We start from the raw sequence: 19,852 nt of genomic DNA, 5'->3' as shown, positions 1-19,852 counted from the left end.
TACAGACCATGACTATTACTAAAGGGTAGTACAGACCATAACTATCACTAAATGGTAGTACAGACTATAACTATTACTAAAGGGTAGTACTGTAGTACAGACCATAACTATCACTAAAGGGTAGTACTGTAGTACAGACCATAACTATCACTAAAGGGTAGTACTGTAGTACAGACCATAACTATCACTAAAGGGTAGTACAGACCATAACTATTACTAAAGGGTAGTACTGTAGTACAGACCATAACTATTACTAAAGGGTAGTACTGTAGTACAGACCATAACTATCACTAAAGGGTAGTACTGTAGTACAGACCATAACTATCACTAAAGGGTAGTACTGTAGTACAGACCATAACTATCACTAAAGGGTAGTACAGACCATAACTATTACTAAAGGGTAGTACTGTAGTACAGACCATAACTATCACTAAAGGGTAGTACAGACCATGACTATTACTAAAGGGTAGTACTATAGTACAGACCATAACTATTACTAAAGGGTAGTACAGACCGCAACTATTACTAAAGGGTAGTACTATAGTACAGACCATAACTATTACTAAAGGGTAGTACAGACCATAACTATTACTAAAGGGTAGTACTGTAGTACAGACCATAACTATTACTAAAGGATAGTACAGACCATGACTATTACTAAAGGGTAGTACTATAGTACATACCATAACTATTACTAAAGGGTAGTACAGACCATGACTATTACTAAAGGGTAGTACTGTAGTACAGACCATAACTATTACTAATGGGTAGTACTGTAGTACAGACCATAACTATTACTAATGGGTAGTACTATAGTACAGACCATAACTATTACTAAAGGGTAGTACTGCAGTACAGACCATAACTATTACTAAAGGGTAGTACTGCAGTACAGACCATAACTATTACTAAAGGGTAGTACTATAGTACAGACCATAACTATTACTAAAGGGTAGTACTGTAGTACAGACCATAACTATTACTAAAGGGTAGTACAGACCATAACTATTACTAAAGGGTAGTACTGTAGTACAGACCATAACTATTACTAAAGGGTAGTACTTTAATACAGACCATAACTATTACTAAAGGGTAGTACAGACCATGACTATCACTAAAGGGTAGTACAGACCATAACTATTACTAAAGGGTAGTACTGTAGTACAGACCATAACTATTACTAAAGGGTAGTACTGTAGTACAGACCATAACTATAGTACAGACCATAACTATTACTAAAGGGTAGTACTGTAGTACATACCATAACTATTACTAAAGGGTAGTACTGTAGTACAGACCATAAGTATTACTAAATGGTAGTGATGTAGTACAGACCATAACTATTACTAAAGGGTAGTACTATAGTACAGACCATCACTATCACTAAAGGGTAGTACTGTAGTACAGACCATAACTATTACTAAAGGGTAGTACTGTAATACAGACCATAACTATTACTAAAGGGTAGTACTGTAATACAGACCATAACTATTACTAAAGGGTAGTACTGTAGTACAGACCATAACTATCACTAAAGGGTAGTACTGTAGTACAGACCATAACTATTACTAAAGGGTAGTACTGTTATACAGACCATAACTATCACTAAAGGGTAGTACAGACCATAACTATCACTAAAGGGTAGTACTGTAATACAGACCATAACTATTCCTAAAGGGTAGTACCACAGACCATACACTTGAAGAGTGAACTATTACCATTACCATTTTTTATTGCTCAAAAGCTCATCCAAGAACTTCCAAATGATAGCCTATACAGTTTAAATAAGGGTGATTATTAGCTGGATGAAGAAACATTAGAAATTATAATATAATGCTTCGATGTTGACGTGAGTGGAGTATGGGACCGTAGTGGAAACGGATCAGTGTGGAGGACCAAGTGTCAAAAATGTCACCTTGGTATTTTATATAGATATATATATATATATATATATATATATTACACTCTAGAACAGTTCTCTCCAGCCCTGTTCCTGGAGAGCTACTCTCCTGTAGGTTTTCACTCCAACCCTAATCTAACACACCTGATTCTAATAATTAGCTGGTTGAGAAGATGAATCAGGTTAGTTACAACTGGGATTGGGGCGAAAACCCAGGAACAGGGTTGGAGAGCCCTGTTCTAGACTGTACCTGTCTTATAGCTCAACATGCTTTATGGAGACATTACTGTTGCATTGGCTATTGGTGATAAGAATGATCATGGTTTATAAGAGGGGTCAGATAGAATGATCAGATGTTTAAGCCTCTGGCACCACACTGTCTGTGGGTATATACTATATACAGTGGGGGAAAAAAGTATTTAGTCAGCCACCAATTGTGCAAGTTCTCCCACTTAAAAAGATGAGAGGCCTGTAATTTTCATCATAGGTACACGTCAACTATGACAGACAAAATGAGGAAAAGAAATCCAGAAAATCACATTGTAGGATTTTTAATGAATTTATTAGCAAATTATGGTGGAAAATAAGTATTTGGTCACCTACAAACAAGCAAGATTTCTGGCTCTCACAGACCTGTAACTTCTTCTTTAAGAGGCTCCTCTGTCCTCCACTCGTTACCTGTATTAATGGCACCTGTTTGAACTTGTTATCAGTATAAAAGACACCTGTCCACAACCTCAAACAGTCACACTCCAAATTCCACTATGGCCAAGACCAAAGAGCTGTCAAAGGACACCAGAAACAAAATTGTAGACCTGCACCAGGCTGGGAAGACTGAATCTGCAATAGGTAAGCAGCTTGGTTTGAAGAAATCAACTGTGGGAGCAATTATTAGGAAATGGAAGACATACAATACCACTGATAATCTCCCTCGATCTGGGGCTCCATGCAAGATCTCACCCCGTGGGGTCAAAATGATCACAAGAACGGTGAGCAAAAATCCCAGAACCACACGGGGGGACCTAGTGAATGACCTGCAGAGAGCTGGGACCAAAGTAACAAAGCCTACCATCAGTAACACACTACGCCGCCAGGGACTCAAATCCTGCAGTGCCAGACGTGTCCCCCTACTTAAGCCAGTACATGTCCAGGCCCATCTGAAGTTTGCTAGAGTGCATTTGGATGATCCAGAAGAGGATTGGGAGAATGTCATATGGTCAGATGAAACCAAAATAGAACTTTTTGGTAAAAACTCAACTCATCGTGTTTGGAGGACAAAGAATGCTGAGTTGCATCCAAAGAACACCATACCTACTGTGAAGCATGGGGGTGGAAACATCATGCTTTGGGGCTGTTTTTCTGCAAAGGGACCAGGACGACTGATCCGTGTAAAGGAAAGAATGAATGGGGCCATGTATCGTGAGATTTTGAGTGAAAACCTCCTTCCATCAGCAAGGGCATTGAAGATGAAACGTGGCTGGGTCTTTCAGCATGACAATGATCCCAAACACACTGCCCAGGCAACGAAGGAGTGGCTTCGTAAGAAGCATTTCAAGGTCCTGGAGTGGCCTAGCCAGTCTCCAGATCTCAACCCCATAGAAAATCTTTGGAGGGAGTTGAAAGTCTGTGTTGCCCAGCGACAGCCCCAAAACATCACTGCTCTAGAGGAGATCTGCATGGAGGAATGGGCCAAAATACCAGCAACAGTGTGTGAAAACCTTGAAGACTTACAGAAAACGTTTGACCTGTGTCATTGCCAACAAAGGGTATATAACAAAGTATTGAGAAACTTTTGTTATTGACCAAATACTTATTTTCCACCATAATTTGCAAATAAATTCATTAAAAATCCTACAATGTGATTTTCTGGAAAAAAAATTCTCATTTTGTCTGTCATAGTTGACGTCTACCTATGATGAAAATTACAGGCCTCTCATCTTTTTAAGTGGGAGAACTTGCACAATTGGTGGCTGACTAAATACTTTTTCCCCCCACTGTACATTACCTTAATGCACTAGGATGGGAATGTAGAGTATGCCATTAGATACATGTATCCATTAGGCTATGTGATGATGCATCATCAGTGGTCATTGAGTCATTTATCTATAATGCTCTATAAATGGGGCCAATTTTTAAAAAAAATGCTAAAATGCCAGAGGAGATGTGGCTCCCAATCGGAAGACAAGAGATAATCACATGACAGGAAGTAGGAAGTGAAGGAGAAAGAAGACAAAGGAAGAGGAAGAAGCGTTACACACAAAGAGCCAAGCAGGGCGTACTCAGAAAACGGGTCCTTCTGCCACCTGGTTTGATGGTCACTCTCTCCGACCCACAGCTGAACGTTACACAGCCTGTGGTACAAAAAGAGAGGGAGGGAGAGAGAGAGAGAGAGAAAGAAAGAGAGAGAGAGGGGGGGTAGTAGATAGAGAGAGAGAGAGAGAGAGAGAGAGAGAGAGAGAGAGAGAGAGAGAGAGAGAGAGAGAGAGAGAGAGAGAGAGAGAGAGAGAGAGAGAGAGAGAGAGAGAGAGAGAGAGAGAGAGAGAGAGGGGTAGAGAGAGAGAGAGAGAGAGAGAGAGAGAGAGGGGGTAGAGAGAGAAAGAGGTACACATATACACAGTAAGAATGGAACAGTAAGTACACTGAGCAACAGAGAGAGGGAGATGAGAGAACGGAGAGGGATGGAGGAGAGGAGTGCCTTACAGTGATGAGAGGATAGAGCTGCACTGGGAGGTGGAGAAGCGGAGCAATAGCACCCCCTGTAGCGTGGGAGGAATAGGAGCGGTCCCATCCAGACAGTAATGGAGCTTCCACTGAGTGTGTAGAAGAAAGGCTAGCTTGAGACAACAGAGGTGCCCAAATCAACAGTCCAATTGAAATACCCAACATGCACCATAGTCTTGAGCCAGAGCAATAGTGTTCCCCGACCGAATGGGGATTTTTTTCAGGAAGTGAAATCCATCAGGATTATCGTAAACCTTCCCAACACTACAGTCCAGTGCTACCGTCTGTATCAGACCAAATTGGCTCTGTCAAACATTCCTCTACTGTACCAACCCTAGTGGTAAGTTGTCATCTGATAAACTACAGGACAGGACAAGACAGAGAAACACCCAAATAGAGACCATTATGACGGACAGACTTTTTGGGGGGATGGTATGAAGAGGAGGATGGGGACGCTACTAATTTCCATCCCTGTGGTGGTGGTGGTGGTGGTGGTGGGGGGGGGGGGGGATGAACTTTTCCTCGACAGACAAGGCAAATGAGGCCTACTGGAGGCAGGTGGAAGGATGAATGGGACGTAGGGATGAGAGCCAAGGCCTAGGCAGTAGGGCGCCGTACGGAGGCCTACCTTGGGTGGGGGCACAGAGACTGGGCACGGACAGCGTAGCGTCGCTGGTGTAGGCAGAGCACAGGTTCTCACTGGAGGGGCCGAGATGCTTGAGGGGCCGGGGTCGGCTCCCTGAGGCAGGGTGGAGGTCGGGGAGGCCCCCAGGGGCCAGACCAGGGGCCAGGAGGAGAGCCTGGTGGGGTGGGTACACTGAGGGAGCGCTCTGTGCAGATAAAGTGCTGCCTGAAGTTGACACACACAGACACCATACACACAGAGGAGGAGAACAGGGGAGGGAGGAGGACAGGTCAGGGGAACAGCCTCAAAGTGCAGACACGCACACAGTGACTCTCACACAGTGTAGGTAGGTAGGGTGCAGATCACACAACCACAGTGTAGCTAGCTAGGTTGCACAGTGCAGGGTTACAGCATAAACAATACAGCTAGTTGACTGTATGGTTTAAAAGTGAAGGAAGGAGAGAAGAGAAGATTGGTTTGCCACAAGTAGCCCTGTGAAGAGGAGAAAGCGAGTACAGTACAGTTACAGTCCCTACTCTAACACACTGTCTCTGCCAATACCCTCTACTGAGGAGGACCACAGGTTAGAGGTCAAGGGTCAGGGATTAGAGGTCAGTACCTGGCTACAGTGGGCTCTAACAAAGATGGTGTATAAATGAAGATCGTTCACTCCGACCGTTTACCGTAAAAATATATATTTTTAATCTCCCATAGACACCAATGCAATAGCAGCTGGGTCTGGTCTACTAAATTAATTGACTTCAATTGAACCAGAAAAAAAACAGGGAGTGGGGTGTCTCGCTTCCTCTTCTGTCTCTGGCTCTAACACACTTTAAGGTCAAAAGTTTCAGGGGGCTCTTGCTGATACGACCAGTTCAGACAGAGGTCAGGGGTTAGTAGTACCTGGCTGCAGGGGGCTCTTGCTGCCCTGGGAGGAGCTGCAGCGGCTAGACTTGCTGCTCTTGCTCTTGGTGGGTCGTCTCCTGCGACTGGCCAGGGCTACAGCTGGAGGGACCACCACGGCCGGCGGTACCTTGCCCAGCCTAGTGAACAGGGAGTCAATCTCATCCTTCTGCTTGGTGTGCAGGGCCTGGATCTCCTTCATGTGCCTGGAGAGGAGATGAGAGGGAGATGAATGGACAGCACATCAACCAAAAATCTGCCCCAAAATCCCAGCAGTTTAATAACACAGGAACATTTCAGGTGAAGGTGGACATGTTGGAGTTTTAGGAATGGAACCATAAGCCCTTAAATGTGCTGATTCAAGAAGGGTTATTTTTGGAACAGCAAACAGGAACATGTCAGTCGAGCAGAAGAGAGGAGAGAAACAGGGTAAACCTACTTTTCTCGTAACCGGTTGACCTCCCTCTTCAAGTCCTCGTCCTCAAACTCAGAGTCGTTATCAGAGCTCACGTAGGAGTTGAATGAGTTGTTGAGGCTGGGCAGGGAGCTCTGTTTGTTCTCTGGGCTGAGGAGCATGGTGGCCGAGCCAGGACCAGTACTAGGCCCGTTAGCCTGGGAAGCGGGTGGCTGCTCCAACCCAGCCTCGGCTGCCACATCCTGGGCTCGGCTCACTGAGAAGCGGCCCACCCTGGCCTCCGGTGCGTTGGTGGTGACCTGGAAGCGGCCGATGGTGGTGGGCTGAGGGGAGGCGGTCCGGTGGGGGAGGGAGGGCAGGCCGTCCACCACATCTCCCCCAGCCGTCTTACCTCCGCGGAGTGGGGAGGAGGCTTTGTGCAGTGTGTTCTCCGGGCTGGAGAGAGAGGAGGAGGAAGAGGAGGTGGAGGATGTTGTGGGGCTCCTGGGGGGGTGTGCACGGACGGGACCCTCGTCTGCAGCCACAGAGACCTGGGGTTGGGGGGAGAAGTGAGAGACAGAGATTATGAAAACAGACAGAATTTACAGGCCCAGATCAACCATAAGGACTATCACTACAATCATAAACTATTCTGACGAGAGATAGATGAAGTACATAGAGATTGCAGACTCTGACCACCAGGCAGACACTGCTGTAATATTCCAATCATGTAAATAGAGCTGGAAAGGTACAGTTAGAAGTCCATACCTGGGATCCTCCCAGTTGGAATCCTCCAGCAATAGGCAACGTGATTGATTCCCCTTCCAGCGGGAAAGGCACTGAAACGGCCAATGAGATATCATCATGTTACAATGCAACAAATCGGCAAAACATCCCAAAAGAAATGATAACACACTAACAGGTAGCATGACCATTTCAAAATGGAGTAAGGATAGATGTTGAAGTAACACACCTGGCTGGCCACCTGCATGCATCCCAGTGAGTGAGGACTGTGGTACATGGGGGAGAACACACTGTGACTGTCATGTCTTGAGTCACACCAACAAACATTCCACATAGCACCACGACAGTAATGTCAGTATTAGAGAGCACAGAATAATAACAATAACTCATTTCAACTACAAAACACAGATTAGAAGAAATAGTATTCATCTGCTTTTACATACTAAATGTAACATTTCAACAACAACAAAAAGGAATACGTTCCTCCGGGCCTGAAGGGGGCGTGTGTGTGTGGCTATGGTACCTGTGTGGTGACACAGCTGACAGAGACAGTCTCTGGGCTCAGGGCCCTCCTCAGCTGGGCATCCAGGTCTTCCAGAGGCTGCTGGGACTAGTGGGCAACAACAACCCCTTATAGACATTAGTCAAACAGACAGCAACACATCCTAACATGGTGACACACACCACCCTCAGAACACATCAAACTAATTGGTCTCTAGACATTAATTAGTGTTGAATTTCATCTAGCAAAATGTAGTTATTTCTGTGAATCACAGAAAAAGTTTAGCTTTCATTTTTCCATATTACATTTGAAAGACTGAAAGATTTAGGTATAATCCTTGATTGGGTTTTATTTAGTCAAACACTGGCTTCAAGCCAAGGTATCCAGGTGAAGTTAAAAATCTATATATTAAAAGGGACATTTCACCCTTTCTCAGCTTCATATTCATCATCTCCAGCACCACCCCAACGTCAACATATGTGAAAATGGCACGTTTCTATATTTTGTAGTCAAAAAGATAGAGGAAGGTAAGTGTTTCCAGTGACATCATCAACCAATTAGTAGACTAAATGTATTGGCAATGCCTCCTCATAATTGGTAAAAATCACATGATGAACACCGATGATGTCATTGGAAATGCTTTTCTTCCACTATCTTTTTTTCTACAAAACATAGAAACGTGCCATTTTCACACATATTGATGTTGGGGTGATGCTGGAGATGATGTATATGAAGTTGAAAATGTTTGAAATTTCCTTTAAAGAATTTCACATAAGAATCATTAAAGCCAGTCTCTTTCTCAAGATCAAATCACCTCAGACCAGAGCGAGCTTTGAACGGAAACTTACACAAGCTAGGAGAGGTAGTAAATTATATATAATTCTTACAGATGAAAGCAAATAATGAACCACTCTGCCTTACAAAGAACAATGCTCTGGTTTGCTAGGTTTGATCTATTTTTAGATTCACGCTGTTGACAACACTGCCTGACTGGGTATAAATGAAACCGTAATCTCCACCCGTCGCCCGGGGGAGCCCGTCTTCTCTGTCTTTCCTTTTTATTCCCTAGTTGATTTATTTTTTATGAAAGAATGCGCTGGGGGCATAATATGGGAGAGAACAACTCTGTCTGGATGTAATATTTTGCTTGGCGACTCTTCGCTTTCTTCGTGGAAGAAAACTATTAAAATATTGTACTGACAGAAACCCCTATGACAAATGAAGATGAGTCATATTTATCTCCACCCAGCTCCAACTACCCCCATCCTCCCTAACGGTCTGTCTGGAGAAAGAGAGAGGAAGGAGAAAGACAGAAAGAGGAAAGTAATAAAGGGAAATATATTGTAAAAAAGGATATAATATAATAATAATATGCCATTTAGCAGACGCTTTTATCCATGTTATGTTTGCGCGAAAAAAAAACATATGGGGATTGGAAGTGATGCAGACAATTACATTGATGGAAGTTACAATCTATCTGCAATATTAAAGCTGATCTAAAAAAAAAGAGACCGAGTGCGAAACAGAAGGAGAGAGAGGGGGGGTGAGAGAGAGAGACAGAAGGAGAGAGAGGGGGGGTGAGAGAGAGAGAGAAGGAGAGAGAGAGGGGGGTGAGAGAGAGAGACACAGAAGGAGAGAGGGGGGGGGTGAGAGAGAGACAGAAGGAGAGAGAGAGGGGGGTGAGAGAGAGAGACAGAAGGAGAGAGAGAGGGGGGTGAGAGAGAGAGACAGAAGGAGAGAGAGGGGTGAGAGAGAGAGAGACAGAAGGAGAGAGGGGGGGGTGAGAGAGAGACAGAAGGAGAGAGGGGGGGGGTGAGAGAGACAGAAGGAGAGAGAGGGGTGAGAGAGAGAGACAGAAGGAGAGAGGGGGTGTGAGAGAGAGAGAAGGAGAGAGAGGGGTGAGAGAGAGAGAGACAGAAGGAGAGAGGGGGGGTGAGAGAGAGAGAGAAGGAGAGAGAGAGACAGAAGGAGAGGGGGGGGGGGGTGAGAGAGACAGAAGGAGAGAGAGGGGTGAGAGAGAGAGAGAAGGAGAGAGGGGGGGTGAGAGAGAGACAGAAGGAGAGGGGGGGTGAGAGAGACAGAAGGAGAGGGGGGGTGAGAGAGACAGAAGGAGAGGGGGGGTGAGAGAGACAGAAGGAGAGGGGGGTGAGAGAGACAGAAGGAGAGAGAGGGGGGTGAGAGAGACAGAAGGAGAGAGAGGGGGGTGAGAGAGAGACAGAAGGAGAGAGAGGGGGGTGAGAGAGAGAGACAGAAGGAGAGAGAGGGGGTGAGAGAGACAGAAGGAGAGAGGGGGGGAGAGAGAGACAGAAGGAGAGAGAGAGACAGAAGGAGAGAGGGGGGGTGAGAGAGAGAGACAGAAGGAGAGAGGGGGGGTGAGAGAGAGAGACAGAAGGAGAGAGAGGGGGTGAGAGAGACAGAAGGAGAGAGAGGGGGGGGGTGAGAGAGACAGAAGGAGAGAGGGGGGGTGAGAGAGAGACAGAAGGAGAGAGGGGGGGTGAGAGAGAGAGACAGAAGGAGAGAGAGAGACAGAAGGAGAGAGGGGGGGGTGAGAGAGAGACAGAAGGAGAGAGGGGGGGTGAGAGAGAGAGACAGAAGGAGAGAGAGGGGGTGAGAGAGACAGAAGGAGAGAGGGGGGGTGAGAGAGAGACAGAAGGAGAGAGGGGGGGTGAGAGAGACAGAAGGAGAGAGGGGGGGTGAGAGAGACAGAAGGAGAGAGAGGGGGTGAGAGAGACAGAAGGAGAGAGGGGGGGTGAGAGAGAGACAGAAGGAGAGGGGGGGTGAGAGAGAGACAGAAGGAGAGGGGGGGTGAGAGAGAGACAGAAGGAGAGAGAGGGGGGTGAGAGAGAGAGACAGAAGGAGAGAGAGGGGGTGAGAGAGACAGAAGGAGAGAGAGGGGGTGAGAGAGAGAAGGAGAGAGGGGGTGAGAGAGAGACAGAAGGAGAGAGAGGGGGGTGAGAGAGAGACAGAAGGAGAGAGAGGGGGGTGAGAGAGAGAGAGAAGGAGAGAGGGGGGGTGAGAGAGAGAGACAGAAGGAGAAGGGGGGGTGAGAGAGAGACAGAAGGAGAGAGGGGGGGGGTGAGAGAGAGAAAGGAGAGAGAGAGACAGAAGGAGAGAGAGGGGGGTGAGAGAGAGAGACAGGAGAGAGAGGGGGTGAGAGAGACAGAAGGAGAGAGGGGGGGTGAGAGAGACAGAAGGAGAGAGGGGGGGTGAGAGAGAGACAGAAGGAGAGAGAGGGGGGGTGATAGTGAGAGACAGAGGGGGGGTGAGAGAGTGAGAGAGAAGGAGAGAGAGGGGGGGTGAGAGAGTGGGGGGGTGAGAGAGAGACAGGAGGAGAGAGGGGGGGTGAGAGAGAGACAGGAGGAGAGAGGGGGGGTGAGAGAGAGACAGGAGGAGAGAGAGCGGGATAGAGGAGCAGGAGAAAGAGAGAGGCAAGAGACAAACAGACTTCGACAGAAAGAGAGAGAGAGAAAGAGAATCAGGTAAAACAGAGGAACAGACAGACGGTGTTGGGTCCCAGGTGTACAGATGTCGTTAATGAGAGTCATCATGCTGCTCCTCCAACACAGAGAGAAACAGAGACAGAGATGTCTTCTTCATGCGCTGAACAGATTGAGCCTGATCTGATTATAGTGCAGCCATCTTCCTCATGCTTCGCTTGTTTTTACACAGGAGACAAATAAAGATGGGAGGAGGGAGGTGGAGGGATGAGAGACAGAGAGACAGAGAGAGAGAGAGAGAGACAGACAGACAGAGAGAGAGGGAGAGAGAGAGAGGGAGAGAGAGAGAGAGAGAGAGAGAGAGAGAGACAGAGAGAGAGAGAGAGAGAGAGAGAGAGAGAGAGAGAGAGAGACAGAGACAGAGAGACAGACAGAGAGACAGAGACAGAGACAGAGAGACAGAGACAGACAGCGAGAGAGCGAGACAGAAAGAGAGAGACACAGCGAGACAGAGCGAGACAGACAGACAGACAGCGAGAGACAGAGACAGAGCGAGACAGAAAGAGAGAGACAGACAGCGAGACAGAGAGAGAGAGACAGAGAGAGAGAGAGACAGGGAGAGACAGAGACACAGAGCGAGACAGACAGACAGACAGACAGCGAGAGACATAGACAGACAGCGAGAGAGCGAGACAGACAGACAGACAGAGAGAGCGAGACAGACAGACACAGCGAGAGAGAGAGAGAGAGACAGAGACACAGAGAGACAGAGTGAGACAGACAGACAGACAGCGAGAGACAGAGACAGACAGCGAGAGAGCGAGACAGACAGACAGAGAGAGCGAGACAGACAGACACAGACAGAGACAGAGACAGCGAGAGAGAGAGAGACAGCGAGAGAGAGAGAGACAGCGAGAGAGAGAGAGAAGCGCGAGAGAGAGAGAGAGAGAGAGAGGGATGATGGATGGATCAATATGGCAGTCAGGAGAAAGAGGGAAAGGCACCTGAGTTAGACAGGGTCCTGGGAAGGATGCCATGTGGTCTGAGGGAGGAGGGGTGCCGGCCTGAGCCTGATCTGAGCCCACAGGCAACACCTGATAAACAGAGGGAAGAAGAGAGGGATGAAACGGAGAGAAGGCCCTTTATCATCCAGGAGAGACAGGAAAACATAATGCACTGCAGCCACATGCAGCTGGACGGCCAGGGGATTCTACCTGCAGCTCTCTGACACTGACTGGGACTATGGACATTAACACTACAGTCTTAGTTGATTGTCTACTTAGGCAATAAGGCCCGAGGTGGTGTGGTATATGGCCAATATACCAAGCCTAAGGGCTGTTCTTACTCACGACGCAACGCAGAATGCCTGGATACAGCCCTTAGCCGTGGTATATTGGCCATATACCACAAACCTCCAGGGTGCCTAATTGCTATTATCAAGGTCAGACATCTACCAGTTCTCAAGGTCAGACATCTACCAGTTCTCAAGGTCAGACATCTACCAGTTATCAAGGTCAGACATCTACTTGCTAAGTACATAAAATGTCAGACGTGTGTAGTCGTGTATTACTTTATGTATTTGCAATTTTAACTATTAACATATCTCATCTATAAGCTGTTAACCATTAACATATCTCATCTATAAGCTTTTAACCATCAACATATCTCATCTATAAGTTTTTAACCATTAACATATCTCATCTATAAGCTGTTTGACAAAACCCTAGAAATTACACCTAACTACTGTGGATGGCTTTAACAACTATGTGGTCAGGCTACATGATATCTAGGGCCACAGTATAGAATAGAGCTGTTGGCATGCAACATAAAGCACAGCAAATGTTAGGAGACAAAGCAGTTGATGGAGGGGTTAACAAAGGCTGTTAGAAAGTGGAGTTGGCCCAATCACATGTCAATGATGTTATAATTACGTAATAACTGGGTATGTCAACTATGTAATAATTATGTATAATTCTCCAAAAGATTACAAATACAAAATGACACAAACTTACCTTACTTAAAGGTGTCATAAAAAGCTTTAATGGTTTATAAACATACTGTATCTGTTATAAACAGTGCTCTTCAAGCCATATCTAATAAGCTCGCATCCACATCCATGCTGACTGACTCACCGGTAACCTAGACAGAGGTGCTTTGGCGGGGGTAGTCTGGGTGTAGGCGGAAGGGGTCCCAGCCTGTCCCTGGGTGGTGAGGGGGGTCCCAGAGCCATGCCCTGGCCCTGACGAGGCCAGGGGGAGGCTGGAGGGGGGCAGGGGGGTGCCTGTGGAGCTGGGGGTGGATGAGGGGCCGGTGGGGGAAGAAGTACCCGGGACACCAGTGCCTCCGGCTGGGTCGACAGAGCCATCGGCCTGGGTGGTTCCACCGACGCCCAGGTCCATGAAGAGGGAGCGAAGCTTCTTATCCAGGGTGTGGATGTCATCGATGCCCAGGGCTGCCTCACACTCCCCACACTGGGCGTGGGTCTGGCTGGGCACCAGGGTGGGCTGGACCACGGGGATGGTGGCGGTGACAGGCTGTAAGGTAGAGACTGTGGCCCCAGGGTCTAGAGGTGCTACAGGGGTGGAGGAAGGAGGGAGCTGGGTACCGGGGTTAGCAATGGAGGGGGCTAGCAGGGGGCCTTGGATAGCCGTGGTGAGGACTACGGTAGTGGTGAGCTGTGGGACAGCAGTGGAGGGGACAGGGAGCTGCTCTGAGCTTCCTCCACCTCCACTACCACTGCTACAGCTGCTGACCAGGGGGGCCGTGGCGGAATGACAAAGGACTGTACTGGGTATGGAGGTGGTGGGACCACCAGGGATGGAGCCTGGGGCAGAGGTCTGGGGGAAGGAGGCTGAGGTGGACAGGGTAGTTGTGTTGGGGAGGACAGCAGGGGCTGGGGGGGACACAGAGGCAGCTGGGGCAGAGATTGGGGCTGTAACACTTGGTACGGAGGAGACCACGGGTTGGGTCACCGGCAGGGAGAGAGGGGCCTGGGAAAGGAGAGCCTGGGGCTGGGGAGCAACAGACTGGAGCTGGGTGGGGATGGGGGCAGTGGCCTGGTGGATGGTTGCAGGTGGAGAGGTGGAGATGGAGGCTGGAGGGGAGATGGAGACTGAGAGGGGAGGGGAGGTCACAGAGGCCTCAGATGGGACCTGAGCATGGGGGAGAGGAGCAGAGGCTATAGGATCAGTGGAGAAGACTGGGATAGTGGTGGAGGTGGCTGCTGCTGCAGCAGGGCCCAGGGCAGGCAGGGAGGCTATGTGGATGGAGGGAGGAGCGGTGCTGGGCCCTGGGTCGTAATGGTCCTGGTTCTGTCTCATCTCTGAGAAGGCCTGCTGCAGGCTAACCGCTGAGGCCGACTGGGACAGACCCTGACCCGCAGCTACAGCACGGGCAGCAGGGGAATGGAGAAACAGAGGGAGAGATGGGGAGAGAAACAGAGGGAGAGATGGGGAGAGAGAGAGAGAGAGAGAGACAGAGAGACAGAGAGACACAGAGAGAGAGACATGGGTCAACACCAAACCCCATCACTAAGTAAAACACTGATGTTAGCCACCACCTTTAAAAACAGGCCATACACCACAGATAGGACACTGTAACGAAACAACTATTATATAGCAACGAGACATTCGTACACATGTGATGTTTTTAATATTAACTTTACAATACAACAACATTTTACATCAGTCAGATGATCCCGGTTTTCAGAAACATCAACATGGCTGAATGCATTATCTTGTGGACTAATAAGATAACTTATTGGTAGGCTGCCACTGTGCGTGTGTGTGAGCACGCTAAACTCACTGTTAGAGGACTGTGAATCTTGTCTCAGTAGTGCAGAGCCAGCAGCCTCAGCAAAGAACTGATCCCTGAGTCTGGCCTCAGGCACGGGGCTGACTATAAACCTCCTGCCTGCAGAGTGGACCACCTGGGCTGCACTGGAAGGGATACCTGGAGAAAGCGAGAGAGAAAAGAGAGATGCTGAGATGGTAGGGTCACATATAGGGTTAATACAAAATGGGCGCCTCTATTGAATTCATTACGTTTATGTTTCTCAGTGAGGTAAAGTTCTTGTGTGGTTATACGATTCATGGTACAACAAATTGGCCTGCAGATGGAAAAATCTCATGCAAAACATGTCTGTAATTTTTTTGGTAGGGTACCAATTCCCTGTGTGGACATTTTGTTGGTTGTTTTACCTGGCAACGGTTCAGATATAGCAGGGATCTGTTGCTGCTGGAGGTCATTAACTATCTGGGAAACAATCTGTGACACAAGATGGAGTCAGAGTCTGATACAGTAAAACGACCAATTTCAACGATCCATGATGTAGTTATTTAACCTTTCTTTAACGATCCCCGGGACCACCCATACACAAAAAAAATGTATGCACGCATGACTGTAAGTCGCTTTGGATAAAAGCGTCTGCGAAATGGCATATTATATTATATTATATTATATTATTATTATATTTATAATATTATATTATATATTATTATATTAACAGGTACATTGGCTTAAGAATGATGCTCCTTCGCAGCAACAACATGAGGAAAAATGAATGGAGACGGCCCTCTACCTGGATGTTTCCATCTTTCTCCAGACCCTTCTCGTCAGCCATCTCGATGACCTCACGGACCTGCTCGATGAACGACTCCCTCTCACTCTCCAGTATAAACACACTCGTGACCTGTAGTCACACACCAGAAAATAACTCAGTTACCCATAACAGCCCTCTCAATCGCAGTCCTCATTCTCCTCAGCATCCCAATGCTTGCCTCTCAAAACGATTGCAACAGTAGAGTAATTCACCGATGGTTGGATTGATTCATCATTTCTAAAATGGATGAATCAAAGTAAAAACACCTGGAAAGTCTGATGAAATAAGGCCTTTCATTATTCTCTATGACATTTGACAAGTAGCTACATGCCTGGGACAAATATCATCAGGGAACATCACAACACTGTTGGGATTCTGGGCTACTGCAATCAGAGGGGGGAGATGGCTCAATAATGAGAGAGAGATAGAGGGGAGAGAGAGAGATAGAGGGAGAGAGAGAGAGAGAGAGAGAGAGAGAGAGAGAGAGAGAGAGAGAGAGAGAGAGAGAGAGAGAGAGAGAGAGAGAGAGAGAGAGAGAGAGAGAGAGAAGAGAGAGAGAGAGAGAGAGAGAGAGAGAGAGAGAGAAAAGAGGAGGGAGGGAGTGTGCTCGTAATCTTTTCTGTAGTTACCATAATCTGTGCTATTTCCTCTGGGTTATCTCCGTCCAGATCGAACTTAAAAGTCACCATCTTTCTGTTGTGCGTTTCCAACTGGCACTCAGCTACCCTGTCGCCCATGTTGGATATCTGGAACAAAGAAAGGAACAGAGGTGAGAATAAGAGGGGGATGAGATGAAAGGATGAAAGAGAGCAGCTCTTCAGATTTATCGACAGAAATCACACGGCCTGTTTGAATGGCTCTGTGTCTGTCTGTCTAATCAGTAGGGCCTAAATGATGCTGTGCGAGGTAACTCAAGTAGGTAGGTATCAGTACAGGGAGTTACACACCAGAGACAGACATTAATCAGATGCTGTATGCTCCTATTGGAGAACACCTTCCAAGAAAATAAAACTTATTGAACTGAATGAAAAACAATCTCAGCTGGTTGGAGACAAGAACACTGAGCACCATGCAACGGCTAGGGCAATTGAAAGGTTATGTAAATCAAAGCTATGATATATTAAAAAATAACATGCTTATTCCAGGTGCTAAACACACTAATGAAAAATTGTGTTTCATGTAGTATATATTGGTTTGGTTATTTCCCCTGGGCTGACTCTTACATTTAGTACATTCAACTTTGCTTTGCCAATCTTGTCGGTGCGAGAGCGACTCCGTACGGAGCGCCGCTGGTGTCGCTTGATCGAGCGCCCCTCCTGTCTGCCTCCATCATTTCCGTCGCTCAGACCGGACGCCACGTCGGAGTGACCGCTGAGGGAGACACACACACATAATCTGACTAATGAGAGCGAGGCACCAAGCCTCTAATAAAACCAAATGAGACATTAGACCAAAGGCAGAACAAAAACCATGACTCTAATCATCAAATCGGCCTTTCTCAATAGCAAGGCTCACTGAGTCTGTACATAGTGAAAGCTTTCCTTAAGTTTGGGTCAGTCACAGTGGTCAGGTATTCTGCCACTGTGTACTCTCTGTTTAGGGCCAAATAGCATTCTAGTTTGCGCTGTTTTGTTGTTAATTATTTCCAATGTGTGAAGTAATTGTCTTTTGTCATGATTTGGTTGGGTCTAATTGTGTTGTTGTTCTCTCCCTCTCTCCCTCCCCCCCCTCCCCCTCCCGACTTTTTGAATTGGAATTGTAAAAACATTTAATCTTTGAAACTTAATTGATTTGGAATTCAATATTTTTACATTCTCCACTTAATATAATAAATCAAATCAAATGTGCCAAATACAACAGGTCTTACAGTGAAATGCTTACTTACAAGCCCTTAACCAACAATGCAGTTTTAAGAAAAATAAGTCTTAAGTAAAAAATGGATAAGTAAAAAATAACAAATAATTAAAGAGCAGCAGAAAAAATAAAATAACAAATGGCTATATACAGGGGGTACCAGTACAGAGTCAATGTGCGGGGGTACAGGTTAGTCGAGGTAATTGGGGTAATATGTACATGTGGGTAGAGTTATTAAAGTGACTATGCATAGATAATAAACAGAGAGTAGCAGCAGCGTAAAAGAGGGGGAGGGAGGGGGGACAATGCAAATAGTCCGGGTAGCCATGATTAGCTGTTCAGGAGTCTTATGGCTTGGGGGAAGAAGCTGTTAAGAAGCCTTTTGGACCTAGACTTGGCACTCCGGTACCGGTATATCTTTCCCATCTCTTATAAATCTCGATTTGTATATCTTTACCATCAGTTAAACATGTATTAAACATGTATCTTACCTCTCCATGGATGAGGGCACTGGTGGTGGTTGTAACTGTGACTGTTCCAATGACGAAGGTTGAGGAGCAGTCTGAGAGGGCTGGAACACACGGGAGAACAAAGGGTCAGAGAACCGTGTGAAACTTCTTACAATAAAGACAGTGCAAAAGTACTGTGGTCTTCGGAGATGAAGGGTTTCAGAAGGTATTGAGGTTAAATGAGAGGCAGAATATGAGACTTGGTCTAAAGAAACCGTTAAAAAGCATGTGAGAGTAGAAATATGAGTCGGCCCTTGTAGGTCTCTGACAGCATCCATGTCCAGAATGTTTCATCCACATCTAGCTACTTGTAACCATAAAATATATGACTATACACATCCACAACTTCACACAACCAACTCAGGACTAATTTAAATACCAAAACATACATCAACGAAACACGGCAAACCAGCTATGGTCAAAGAACTACTCTCCATCATCCATCCATCTATACGACCAGGCAGGGGGGACATGACGAAGGGGGTTTGGCTGACCACAGGTACCTGGGGCTGGGCATCTCCTGGCGGCTCTGGGGAGGCGCTGGCTACGCTGATGATGGGTACAACAACGACCAGCGGCTGAGTAGGCGTCATTTGGGGCGGCAGAGGGGAGGCAGGCGGCGCCGGCGGGGGTTGAGTCACCAGAGTGGGTGCAGATATAGAACCAGGTAGAGGATGAGCCCCAGGAGGCAGAGGCAAGGCTGCAGCCGCTAGGGGGGTCTGTGGGGGCACCAGGGCTCCCCCAGGGGTCGGCTGCAGGGGTGAGACCGCCCCTTGGGCTGCAGCTGCAGTAACCGGGACCGAGGGCTGATTGAAGGCCATCTGTGCCACAGAGACAAGCCCCACTGAGGAGGGAGGAGTAGGAGGTGGTGCCATACTGCAGGGCTGGGGGCGGGAGGAGGGTCAGGTCAGGTTAGGACTGGCTGGGGTAACGAAGTGTCATGGGAACTAGGTTCGAGTGGGCGGATTATGGATCATAGAAATAGTAAGTCTACTTCTATGGGATGGATATTATGTTGGTGGTTGACTAAAGGGTGACTAAAGGAACAAAACTCAAGGGGATAAGAGTATGTATGGTGGGCGTGACAGAATTGAAGACTGTGCATACACTACTAAACAAACAAAGTCAAAACCAAGGCACGCACCACAATAACATGCGACCAAACACGATGTGTTTCACAAATGGCACGACACAAAAAAAAAAAAAAAAGTCAACAAACCAACATTTAAACTGCACTGTGAGAACAAAGCAGTGCTAAGGTGTGGACAGGACACCTTATGAGGCTCTCTCCACACAGTGGCACAACACGCCTGCTGTGACACGAGACGCCATACTGTTGGTCACTAACATGGACTCTAATGGAACAGCCATTGTCGTCCATGAGACCTCAATTCACATTTATCGACAAACACACACACAGAGGACACTGAAGGACATATACTTTTCTAATGGGGTCCAAACAACAACAACACAAGAGGTACTAAGTGAGGACAGCTGATACTACTGGAAATGGACACAGGTACAGTCACACACACAAACACATTCTACCACCCTAGTGGGGACCAGCGCTATAACACAGTACAGTGAGTGGACCTGGACCAGAGCTAGCTATAATAACAGCACAGTGAGTGTACCTGGACCAGAGCTAGCTATAATAACAGTA

At 47.1% G+C, this 19,852-nt stretch overlaps 1 protein-coding gene across 1 annotated transcript in view; it reads right to left on the bottom strand.

Annotated features, from left to right (window-relative positions):
• LOC311120732 (serine/threonine-protein kinase WNK1-like) overlaps positions 1–19,852 on the bottom strand; it is a gene marked incomplete at its 5' end in the record, with an annotated part of 118,521 nt that overhangs the window by 13,279 nt on the left and 85,390 nt on the right. Inside the window, 14 exons of the mRNA XM_084195310.1 lie at positions 5,250–5,471; positions 6,150–6,355; positions 6,589–7,094; positions 7,312–7,382; positions 7,517–7,553; positions 7,811–7,897; positions 12,231–12,320; positions 13,359–14,608; positions 15,031–15,177; positions 15,426–15,492; positions 15,806–15,916; positions 16,456–16,572; positions 17,050–17,197; positions 18,172–18,251. Coding sequence (XP_084051436.1) covers positions 5,250–5,471; positions 6,150–6,355; positions 6,589–7,094; positions 7,312–7,382; positions 7,517–7,553; positions 7,811–7,897; positions 12,231–12,320; positions 13,359–14,608; positions 15,031–15,177; positions 15,426–15,492; positions 15,806–15,916; positions 16,456–16,572; positions 17,050–17,197; positions 18,172–18,251 — 3,139 coding nt within the window. The remainder of the gene's footprint in view (positions 1–5,249; positions 5,472–6,149; positions 6,356–6,588; positions 7,095–7,311; positions 7,383–7,516; positions 7,554–7,810; positions 7,898–12,230; positions 12,321–13,358; positions 14,609–15,030; positions 15,178–15,425; positions 15,493–15,805; positions 15,917–16,455; positions 16,573–17,049; positions 17,198–18,171; positions 18,252–19,852) is intronic.

The sequence above is a fragment of the Coregonus lavaretus genome (genome assembly GCF_964263955.1).
Source record: "Coregonus lavaretus genome assembly, contig: HAP1_SCAFFOLD_717, whole genome shotgun sequence".
Taxonomy (NCBI): domain Eukaryota; kingdom Metazoa; phylum Chordata; class Actinopteri; order Salmoniformes; family Salmonidae; genus Coregonus; species Coregonus lavaretus.
Note: the sequence above shows the minus strand (reverse complement) of the source record. Positions and strands in the feature narration are given on the sequence as shown.